The sequence below is a fragment of the Stegostoma tigrinum genome, chromosome 33, assembly GCF_030684315.1.
Source record: "Stegostoma tigrinum isolate sSteTig4 chromosome 33, sSteTig4.hap1, whole genome shotgun sequence".
Lineage (NCBI taxonomy): Eukaryota > Metazoa > Chordata > Chondrichthyes > Orectolobiformes > Stegostomatidae > Stegostoma > Stegostoma tigrinum.
The window spans coordinates 4,440,872-4,453,201 of record NC_081386.1 but is presented as its reverse complement, the minus strand read 5'-3'; the positions used below and the strand labels follow the sequence as shown (position 1 = coordinate 4,453,201).

The 12,330-nt window shown below is 43.0% G+C and overlaps 1 protein-coding gene across 3 annotated transcripts in view; it reads right to left on the bottom strand.

Moving 5' to 3' along the window:
• Window positions 1-12,330, bottom strand: part of cemip (cell migration inducing hyaluronidase 1) — a 227,616-nt gene that overhangs the window by 14,295 nt on the left and 200,991 nt on the right. For all 3 annotated transcript variants that reach the window (XM_059639312.1, XM_059639311.1, XM_059639313.1), the window contains exons 20-22: window positions 9,178-9,333; window positions 7,615-7,795; window positions 2,774-2,989 (exon numbers count right to left, since the gene is read on the bottom strand). In XM_059639312.1, coding sequence (XP_059495295.1) covers window positions 2,774-2,989; window positions 7,615-7,795; window positions 9,178-9,333 — 553 coding nt within the window. The remainder of the gene's footprint in view (window positions 1-2,773; window positions 2,990-7,614; window positions 7,796-9,177; window positions 9,334-12,330) is intronic.

Here is a 12,330-nt window from a genome sequence, read left to right as displayed (position 1 = left end):
CCTCACTCCAGCTACACTGCCACCACCCCAGCTAATGACCTGTGGAGCACCGCTCAGGTGCCCCCACGACATCAGGAGATGAAGAACAAAAGCAAAAGAGAAAGATGAGCAAGGAGAGAAAGAGAAGAATGTGGCCAGCCTGGAGTGGATAGGTTCAGCAGCATGAACACCATGTATCATGCCAGCACCGCCCAGTCTGAGGGAGGGTTAGATCTCAGTTTGAGATCACTGATGAAGTGACGAAGAACGAACTGTGAATCAGGTGTGTTGCCTCACTTTGCATTCAGGATGTCTGGCTGCAGTGTGACGAAGGAAACCAAGCAAAGAAGAACTTAGCCATTCTTGTCAGGTGGGCATTGCTGGCAAGCCTGACATCTGCTGTTCAGAATAGCTCATGGACTCTCTTAGCTGCTAATAACAACTGGTTAAAGCCACTTCAGGAGTGTCAACCACATTGGGGTGGGGTTGGAGTCACGTGTAGGCCAGGCCGGTGTTCTCCAGCAGATTTTATTCTCGCAAGTAGAACAACGAACCAGCAGGCTTGAGGTTCAATCCAAAACACCAAAACCAAGAGTGAGAAATATCTGTTAAGTAAGAGTTATAAAAGTAAAGTAAGTTTTTGGAATGGAGAAACACATCAGACAAGATCTAACTGAAAAACAGGAATAGCCATGAGGGATTGAATGTCCTCTCTGTGTTGCTAAACACTTAAAATAACTGGTTGATTTTCAATTGCTGTATGCTAGTTATTTATACGTAAGGTAAAAAATGAAGGAGGATATAGCGTTTATTTTGCAATTGCCTGAAATTTAATTATTTGACATGTTTAAGATTCTTCATAATATTTTCAACAGTACTATCTAATCTGCGATCTCTATTCAGTCCAACTGACCTACGACTGTTTCCTTTCTGCTCAGATGCACTCAACTGCAACAACACACAATACATTTGAGTGTAAGAAATTGTTCTACAGGTGGTTCCAGTACAACCATGTATACAGGTCCAGATCTGCACATTAATGAAAAAGCACTGCATGAGCAGTCACTGAACCCAGAGAATGTGTTACCTCCAATAGTCCATGTGGGAACTGAAGAGAACATTGGGAAATGAACGTAAGCATCCCACAGTTAGGATACAATGAGGAAAAACAGGCAGGAGGCAGCCTCTCCAAATGTGAATCTACCCTCTCTGTAGAAGTGTATGTGCCAACACTGAAATGGAGCACAAGTCTTCCCTTGAAGGGAACTGGAAATAATGTTTTGATAGTGTCTGCCTCATGTCATTAACTAATAAAATTCAGGACTGAAAAACTGATTGAGTCCCACAGGACTAGCAGCAAAGACAAAGAACTGTTTCAAACATCAAGTTATCTGCGGACATTTCACCAAGTTATGTCGCTACCTCTTTGGAGAATGTGAGAACTTCCTGAGATGTTGCTCCAATATTTACATGGAATCCTGACCTGCTAGAGCCTCTCCCTTCAAACTGTTCTTCTGTCACTCTTTGTGTACACTTACCTCCAAATTATCTTTCTGCTTCTCACGGGGAACGGATGTCAGCCACGATGGACTCAACTGCCAGGCTGCTATTCAGCTTCGCTATTGTTCCTTTATGAGTCTAACAAGTCTTTTCTGAGTCCCTTCCTCCTCTCGACATTGGCTTTTATCTGTTTCATACATACACTGTAGAAACCATTTGCACACAGTCCCTAGAAACCTGACTTAATTTCTCTTTAATTCTTTCATGGGAGGTAGAAGTTGTTGAGACAGCGAGCATTTCTTGCCAGCCCTTAATTTCCATTGCGCAGTGTTCTTGAACAGGCCATTTCAGAGGGCAGTTATAAGTCAACCTTGTAACTTATTAATTGGCCTGAAATCACATGTAGTCCATACCAACTAAGGGTAGCCACTTTCAAAACCAAGTGGGTTTTCCCAACTACTGATGGTAATTTTAAGACAACCATCATTGAGATGAACTTCATGTTGAACATTATTGATGGTATTCAAATTCCACCAGCTGTCTTTGTGGGATTTGAACCATGTTCCCAGAGCATCTTTCTGGGCATTTACTAGTCCAGTGATATTTCCACAATCACACCCACTCACACTTCATGGAGGCAACTTTATTTAGTCACACACACAATGCAAAGCTTGATCTAAACGGAAGTGGGACACCTAGAAATTAGTTCATTTTAACAATTGAAAAGTCATGCAGGTCAACACTTGAACAGAATAAAATCAAAGCCCCAATTCTAAATAGGGTCTCCATTGTACAAACATTGCACTGGCTTTGCATATCCTGTGTCCCCCACCCCACCCCTGGCCCCATTCACAGCTCTACTCTCTGGCAAATTGGCATCAGCATTATCATTGCATTTTAAACACTTTCAATGCACAATTGAGTTGAACTAGGGAAAATGCCTTTATCATATCGTCTAAAAGTAAATCATTAAATATTACATTCACGTTTTGGACTCATTAACCACACTTGAATTATGCCAAGTGTTACAAATGGAAACATTTACAGATCAACACTGACTTTGAGGTTTTTTTGCAAGGTAAGTTGTGAAGAGAATGCTTTTAGCTTCCAATGCCCATGTCTTTTTAGTGATTCCCACTGCACTAAATGTAAGGGATCCCCTTCATTTAAAAGGTGAGAATACAAATAGCAAGCTGAGCAAGATTTCCAATAAATTAGAATGCTGCTGTCCTTTGGTCTTGTAAGAGAAATAGCTCGAGAAAAGTGAACCAGAGGAATAAAATTCCCTTCTTACCTGTGCATAGTGACCACTGCAGATGGCAGATCTCCAGTCTGGCACATCGATACAATCCGAATGCCTGAGCAGCCAATTATCATGTTTAACAATGTAAGCTCCTGGAAATTCCGACACTGATCCATCCACATCATGCAGGATAGTTGTCTTGTCACCATCCAAATCCAAGTGATGGAACCAGGGACCTGGCTCTCCAAAGAACACTCTTGATGTGATCTAAAAGGATGAGACCCGCAGTCGTTAAAAAGATCAGAATTTGCAAAGATGTAAAGTGAAACAAAAAAAGAGCAGTTTGCATTTATGTGGTGCCTAATATTAACAATTTCAGGACACACACAAGGTATTTTACAACCAGTTAAGTGTTTACAATTGAAGCTGCTAAAATGCACAGTAAGATCCCACAAGCAGCAGCAAAGTAAATTACAATCTGCTCTGGCTTTGATTACGTAAGTGCCAAAAGACATAGGCTATTGATTTGACTGCCTGTTATATACAGCAGCTAAAGTTCAGTTATGTTGCAATCGATACGATTAAATATCTGGCACTGTATATAATAGGCAACTGGTCCTGGAGTCCTGATGGACTTCATGCTGATGTATGAAGTGAGATGGCTAATGAGGTTGTAGCTACATTGGTGCTAATTTCTCAAAATTGGCTACATTTTGGAAGATTCCATCAGACTAACAAGTATAACTGTACTCAAGGAGAATATTTTCTCCACTCAGGGTGGAGGTTGGGATGGGCATGTGGTGTTGCAGGGAGAGTCTGGCAATTGGATCTTGTGAAGTAGTCCATTCTGGCAGGAAGAATAAAAAAAAATAAAGTACTAATTAAACAGAGAATGACTGTAGAATTCCAAATTGCAGAGGGATCCAGGCATTCTAGTGTGTGGGTCCTAAAAACGTGATCAAGAAAGCTATTGGAATGCTATCCCTTATTACAAGAGAAATTGAACATAAATGTAAGGATATTATGTTTCAGTTAAACAGGGTACTGGTGAGACTATATTTTCAAGAGTGGGTTGAAACATTTTGGAATTCTCTGCCTCAGAAAGCAGTGGAGGAGGGAGATTGATACATAAAGGGCAAAGGAATCGGTCCAAGGTTACCAGGGATAGATGGCAATGTAAGTTCAAAACACAAATAGATCAAATAAGGATCTTATTAAAAGTCATTGCAGGCCTAAATGTTCTATGTCTGCTCCTAACCTATGTGTTTGTATGGTACAATGTTACTCATGACGAATTACAAACATTGGGGACTCAGTAATAGAGTGCCTCTGACGGTTCAGTGCTCCCTCAGTACTGCACGGGGGTATGGCATAGATTTTGGAACTCAGTCTCTGGGTTTCAGCTTGAACAACTTTCTCAATAAAATATTGCAACAGGTATTTATCATGTCTGTCACAAATCATCTGGTCATACCAAGTGAACACAGTGTGGAGCTGGAATAATGCAGCAGGCCAGGCAGAATCAGAGCAGCAAGATAGCCGATGTTTCAGGGCCGGACACTTCTTCAGAAATCTGCTGCTCTGATGCTGCCTGTCCTCCAGCTCCACACTGTCTTAACTCTGACTCCAGCATCAGCAGTCCTTACTATCCCTCCCAAGTGAAGATCTCCACAGTGTGTATTTTAGTGGGAGCTGTATTTGCTGCCACAGTTGACTGCGAAGTTTGTTATCAGCCTGCCCACCAGAAAGCCATTTACCCTCTAGTGGTATTCTGCTGGGAGCAGCCTTAATGGTTTCAGAATGGGACTTCTGCCCTCTTGTGGGAGCATGATCCACTGTAAAGAGTTACTGGTCAATCTGATTGGCCGGCAGCTCTGTTGTCCCAACAGCGAGTGAAGATCACTGCTGGAATAACAAGTAGAGATAGTCCCTGAGTGGGAGAAGTGAAGGAGCTTCAATGTACAGGCGAGCCTTGGGTTTTGGCTGGTAGAGCCCAGTGAAGCAGTGAGTCCAGCAGAGGGCCAGGTTTCAGAACCTGCATGAGGAGAGTTAAGGAGACAGAAGTTTGTCTTCGGTGGAAGAGAATTTGCCACCAATAATTAAAAGCCCACGAGTTCTAGATTGAGGAACACAGGAGTAGGCCATTCAGCTGTCCATCAGGCCTGCTCCACTATTCTAGTTCATGGTTGATAATCTACCTCAATGCCATTTTCCTGCTAACTCTTGATGTCATTTGTATCTAAAAATCTGTCAAGCTCTGTCATGTACATATTCAATGGCTGAGTTTTCATTGCTTGCTGAGGCAAAGAATTCCACAGCTTCACCCTTTGATGGAAGAAATTCCTCCTCATCTCACTCCTCTGCCTAAAATAATAAAGTGTGGAGCTGGATGAGCACAGCAGGCCAAGCAGCATCTCAGGAGCACAAAAGCTGACGTTTCGGGCCTAGACCCTTCATCAGAGGGGGGGGGATGGGGAGAGGGAACTGGAATAAATAGGGAGGGGGGGGGGGGGGGGGAGGTGGACCGAAGATGGAGAGAAAAGAAGATAGGTGGAGAGGAGAGTGTAGGGAGGTAGGGAGGGGATAGGTTAGTCCAGGCAAGACGGACAGGTCAAGGAGGTGGGACAAAGTTAGTAGGTAGGAAATGGAGGTGCGGCTTGAGGTGGGAGGAAGGGATGGGTGAGAGGAAGAACAGGTTAGGGAGGCAGAGACAGGCTGGGCTGGTTTTGGGATGCAGTGGGGGAAGGGGATAGGCTGGGCTGATTGTGTGATGCAGTGGGGGGGAAGGGAAGAACTGGGCTGGTTTTGGGATGCGATGGGGGAAGGGGAGATTTGAAGCTGGTGAAGTCCACATTGATACCATTGGGCTGCAGGGTTCCCAAGTGGAATATGAGTTGCTGTTCCTGCAACCTTCGGGTGGCATCCTTGTGGCACTACAGGAGGCCCATGACGGACATGTCGTCGAAAGAATGGGCGGGGGAGTTAAAATGGCTCGTGACTGGGAGGTGCAGTTGTTTATTGTGAACCGAGCGGAGGTGTTCTGCAAAGCAGTCCCCAAGCCTATGCTTGGTTTCCCTGATGTAGAGGAAGCCACACCGGGTACAATGGATACAGTATACCACATTGGCAGATGTACCTCTGCTTAATGTGGAAAATCATCTTGGGGCTTGGGATGGGGGTGTGTGAGGAGGTGTGGGGACAAGCGTAGCACTTCCTGCGGTTGCAGGGGAAGGTGGCGGGTCTGGTGGAGGAGGAGGGGAGTGTGGAGCGAACAAGGGAGTCACAGAGAGAGTGGTCTCTCTGGAAGGCAGACAAGGGTGAGGATGGAAAAATGTCTTGGGTGGTGGGGTCGGATTGTAGATGGCAGAAGTGTCGGAGGATGATGTGTTGTATCCGGAGGTTGGTGGGGTGGTGTGTCGAGAACGCCCTTGACCGCGTCTCCCGCATTTCCCGCAACACATCCCTCACACCCCGCCCCCTCCACAACCGCCCCAAAAGGATCCCTCTCGTTCTCACACAACACCCCACCAACCTCCAGATACAACGCATCATCCTCCGACACTTCTGCCATCTACAATCTGACCCCACCACCAAAGACATTTTTCCATCCCCACACTTGTCTGCCTTCCGGAGAGACCACTCTCTCCATGACTCCCTTGTTCGCTCCACACTCCCCTCCAATCCCACCACACCCAGCACCTTCCCCTGCAACCGCAAGAAGTGCTACACTTGCCCCCACACCTCCTCCCTCACCCCTCTCCCAAGATGACTTTCCACATTAAGCAGAGGTTCACCTGCACATCTGCCAATGTGGTATACTGTATCCACTGTACCCGGTGTGGCTTCCTCTACATCGGGGAAACCAAGCGGAGGCTTGGGGACTGCTTTGCAGAACACCTCCGCTCGGTTCGCAATAAATAACTGCACCTCCCAGTCGCGAATCATTTTAACTCCCCCGCCCATTCTTTCGACAACATGTCTGTCATGGGCCTCCTGCAGTGCCACAAGGATGCCACCTGAAGGTTGAGGAACAGCAACACATATTCCACTTGGGAACCCTGCAGCCCAATGGTATCATTGTGGACTTCACCAGCTTCAAATCTCCCCTTCCCCCACTGCATCCCAAAACCAGCCCAGTTCGTCCCCTTCCCCCACTGCATCCCAAAACCAGCCCAGCCTGTCTCTGCCTCCCTAACTTGTTCTTCCTCTCACCCATCCCTTCCTTCCACCTCAAACCACACCTCCATTTCCTACCTACTTACCTCATCCCACCTCCTTTACCTGTCCGTCTTGCCTGGACTGACCTATCCCCTCCCTACCTCCCCACCTATACTCTCCTCTCCACCTATCTTCTTTTCTCTCCATCTTCGGTCCGCCTCCCCCCGCCTCCCTATTTATTCCAGTTCCCTCTCCCCATCCCCCTCTCTGATGAAGGGTCTAGGCCCGAAATGTCAGCTTTTGTGCTCCTGAGATGCTGCTTGGCATGCTGTGTTCATCCAGCTTCACACTTTATTATCTTGGATTCTCCAGCATCTACAGTCCCCATTATCTCCATCTCCTCTGCCTTGCTGTTTTTCATGCGAATTTTACTCTTTATTTTGGAAGCCACAGGCAGGATAACATCCTTTCTATATCTAACTTGTCTGAGAATATAGAAATTAACAGTGCAATGGGGCATCCATCATTCAGTCAGTCAGTAACATTAATGAGTTCTTCACGGCAAACAAGTTTTGTATGCTTTCTCACTTCCCCAATTTCTAATGAGTATTTTATGCCCTAGAAATAAGTACCATTTTTCATTTCACATTTTACAATTTGAAACATAGTCAACAACTACAGAAATCCTGTGACTGAATAACAGCAGAAAGAAGTGCTAAAATCTGAGAACCTACTGGGACATCCTGGAAAGTGATACTTGTCACATTGTTGTTTGGACAAGCTTGCCAAGAGTTATTGAATCGGAACCCAATGGCACTTGTGTGGCGACCATCCAGCGCTGCAAATTTACGGAAGGTGCAGTTCTCCACATTGATAGGGCCATCGTAGATCTGCATTCCTCGGATGGGAAATGTCCTGGAAACATAAGCCACTTAATTTTAAGATAATAAAATGTGAGGCTGGATGAACACAGCAGGCCAATGTGGGTTACAAGGGTGAGTCACTGATCACTGTTGAGAGACAGTGGGTCAAAGAAATGTTGCAATGCTGTGTTCAACATATCACTCAATTCATTCAGTACTTCATGACTTCACAAGTGCTCGCCAGGATAAAACAAAGAATTCAGGTTGCATGCAAAATTTTCAACAACAGATATCGAAGACAAAACCTTTTCAATGAACTAAAAATAGAAAGAACTGAGAATGTTGTAAAACAGACACAATAACATAAATTACTAGAAACAGCACATCTGGAAACATCTGTGGAGAGAAATTAGAGTTAACAGTTTGCATTGAGTCACCCTTCTGAGTTAACTCTAACTTCTCTTCACAGATGTTGCCAGATGTTGTTCTATTGTTGTCTCTCTTTTCAATGAACTGTTTAGTGCAAAAGGATAGAGTTCTTTCTTAAATGGAGTTTGGTACAGCACTGTTTCACCAAGATGTAGAGTATGAAATTATGAGGAAAGGCTCATAATTTTGAACCAGTTTTGAATTTTGTCTTTTGAAGATTGAACGCATTCTGTTGAATCTCTATCATTCAAAACTTCTCATTGGGATAAAAAGGTGTTACTTTTTTCACCTCAAAGTGATAACTTGATAAAGATTAGTAAAACACTAAATTCAGCTCTTTATTTGAAAATAAGACTATGTTGACTAGGAGGTTAAGCAAGAATGTCCAAATTCTGCTACCTGCTAAATACAGTCATGGGACTGATACATCATCTTGTGTCAAAGTGGCTGTGATTGACAGTATTTTAAGAGCATTTTGCCTCTTAAAAAGGTACATGCACATCAAACACAACACAGGAAAGATATATCATCTAATGTGGGAAGAGAATTACATGGATACAACCTTACAATCAGAATCAGGTGATTTAAATCAGAAACAAATTCAGGAAGTGGTCTTTCATACAAAGGGCGGAGTAAATTGGGAAATCAAATGGCTGCATCAATTGGAGCTTTCGATTCTGAGATCCATAGATTTTCATTGGGTAAGGACCTCAAGGGACATAGAAGTAAAAGGAGAAAATGGAGTTGTAGGGAAGAACATCAAAGAACAGATGAATGGTTTTACAGATCCAAGGTATGACCTTATCTCCCTATTGACTGTACAAGAGCTGCATAGTAAAGTTGGGGATAGTGATATTCTGAGTTTCCAACAGCAATTTGAGGGGAGCTGCATCCTGCTGACTTAAGCAATAAAAGGTGAAAATCCACAAAGAAAATGTAACTTAACTGAGACCAGAAGACAAGTAGTTATTTTGGTTGTAATGACAGATTTATTGATATACTTACACTCCTTTTGGAAGAGCTCGCCCACTGTGATCTAGGCCACTAGGTCCCCAGACGAGATTGTCTGCCATCTGAGTTCCATGGTTTTCACTCTCCCCAACAAACAATGAATTCTTAACCTCTTGTTTGGCTCCATCATCATCTGGAAAGGTTCCACCACTGGAAGTATGAATATTACATGTCATGTTGGCACCCTTCAAGTCAAAAGTTGTGACTACAAGACTTCAAGTAGCTAGCACATGGCCACTGTAACAAGGGAACATTATGTTACCATCTTTTGCTAATGCAGCGAGGTTGGATCTTGTTTAGCTGTTCAAATGGGCCAAAAAAAATCCCAAGGGATTGTTCAAAAAAATAGTACAGATTTTCCCTGGTATTCTGACCATCAAAAACATGTTTTTTTTGTCACCCGCTTTTTTGTGGTTTTGTATGATCTTGCTGCTGTGCAATTTGAATGCACAATAATTGCTATACTTGAAAAGTAGTATGCCATATCCCAAATCTAACAATGCAAACTCTCTCTTATGACTTCAGTCAAGGGACAAGAGATGCAACAACCGGCATTGCTCTGGCTGAAGGGGGCACCACAGGTTCAAGTTATGGCCATTGATTGCAATGTAGACTGTAAAAGGTTCATGGCCAATCCTCTGACTCAGTTTCCATCGCAATCCCCAAGGCTTTGGCTTGGCTCACAAGTTGGTTATTTCATGTCAATGACATTCCTTTGCTCTTCATTTTTGTTTTTTTTGGGAGATTATTCCATTTTATATTTTTTTCTACTATCACTGCACTGTCTCCTCTCTTCAGGCATTACTTCTCAGTTACTGTATCTTGATCTACTCTATTCCTTTCAATTCTGATCCTTTCACTTTTTAAAAGGTTGGCTTTGCCCACAAAACTCCAACCAGTTGTCTCAGCCTCACACATTTGATCTCTCATCCTTTGATCGCTCATCCTTTGTTCTTCATCTATCAACAGCATCACCTCACTATTGCCATAGTCTAAAAATTGTTTTCACACATCTCTTTGCACTGCTGAGGGGCTTGGGTACACTCATTACAAAGAATTCAGGAGGTCATGACTGAGGTACACCAAAATTTAAGGAAGCAACTGGCACTTTGGTCTTCCTTGGAGATCGGAGGACAGGAATAAAGAAGTATTGCTAAAACTGCTTTCAAAGGATAATTGTTTCCACTTCTGTGCTGAGCAGATTCTTCTGTCCCTCAGTGCCACAGCTTGAAAGTTTTTTTTTACAAACTCCGAAAGTCCCAGATAGAATTCAATACAGCACTTGTTACCTCACAGGAAATCTCTCTCTCTTTCCCCTTCTGTCTTCAGTAGCCTTGTCCCCATTGTTTTTCTCTATTATAGTGATGTCATTTTGCTCAATAGCCCTCTAAACTCTTCTCTCACATTTCTGTTCCTCGGTTTTTGTTTACATCCTTACAGTGTTAACACATCACAGAGGCACTTTGGCTAATTCATTCTGTTCTTGGATTTCAAATACATAACTCTCTCAGTCTTCTCTTCACCTACAAGACCACAACAGATAGAAGCAGGAGAAAGCTGTTTGACATGTTCAACCTGCTCTACCACTCAATTCATCTGTGGCAGATCTCCAAATTCAAATTCATTTTTCCACCCTCTGTTCATATCACTGAGACACCAAAATTCTTTGTTTCCCAGCCTTGCAAGCATTTAATAAGCAGCCAAACACTCTAGGGGAGAGAATTCAAAGATTCACAATCCTTTAAGTGAAGGTTTTCTCTTCATCTCAGTCCTCAATGATAAATCTTCATCCTTCGACTGTGCCCCTAAGTTCTAGATCCTCCATCCAGCAATAAAAAACCTCTTCATGTCGACCTTATCAAGCTGCTTTAGAATCCTGAATGTCTCAATGAGATCACCTCTCATTCTTCCAAAACACCGCAGAACAGACTGCTCACCCCAGGCACCAATCTTGTGAACCTTTGCCATACTGCCTCCGATGCAAGTACATTCTTCCTTAAATATGGAGATCAACAATGCATGCAGTATTCTAGAAATACTCTCATCAAAGCCCCATACAACTGCAGAAAGACATCTGTATTCCTATACTCCAAATACTATTAAAACCAACATGCCATTTGCTTCCTTAATTTTCGCTGTACTTTGCGCCCTATCTTCAGAGTTCTTTGAATGTGCACACTTCCAAGTCTCTCTGAACATTAATACTTAAAGTTTCTTGTCTTTTGAAAAATATTCTGTTGTTCTGTTCTTAGTGAATAACATCACACTTCTCCGCATCTGACACATTATCATCCACTCATCTAACCCGTTCATAATTCTTTGCAGCCTTTCTGTAATGTGTGAACAGAACTCATTTCCCTCTAGCTTTGTATAGTCAGCAAACCGCGATATTCTCTATGTCTTTATATAAGTCATTATTATAGATTAAAAATAGCTAAGGATGCAGAAGTAATGCTTGTGGAACTGTATCTGTCTGGCCTCTTGAAGATGCCATGTTTATGGCCATACTTTGTTCCCTGGCTATTAGCCAATCCCCTAGCCATGTGAATATATTACCACTAATACAATGAGCCCTATCTTGACTATTAACCTTTTATGGGACAAGTTATCAAATGCCTTTCAGAAATCCAGGCATACAAATTCTACTCGTTCCCGTTTATCAACCCTGCTAATTACAAACTCCAAAACTCTTAAATTTATCAGACATGATTTACCTTTCATAAAATCACGTTGACTTTCTCTGATCACAAGACGCATTATTAAGACTTCCTTAACAATAGATTGTAGTACTTCCTTAATGCTTGATGCCTGACTAACGAAGACATGGTTGCAGAGTGACCAAGAATGGGAAATGATCATCCAAGAGTACTCAATCTTTAGGAAAAAGAGGCAAAAAGGAAAAGGAGGTGGGTTGAAAGATTAAATAAATGCAACAGTGAGTAAGGAAATCTAGATGGGGAATCACTCTTGCTGGACTTAAGAAGCAACATGGTGTGGAAAATATTAATCTATATTAAGATTATTCATAGGCCTCCAAATAGTAGTGATGATGTAGGGGGTGGCACCAAGCAGGTAATGGGAGATGCAGGCTGCAGTAATCATGGGTGATTTTAACCCAAATGTAGCAAATCACCTTTGGCAGAGGAA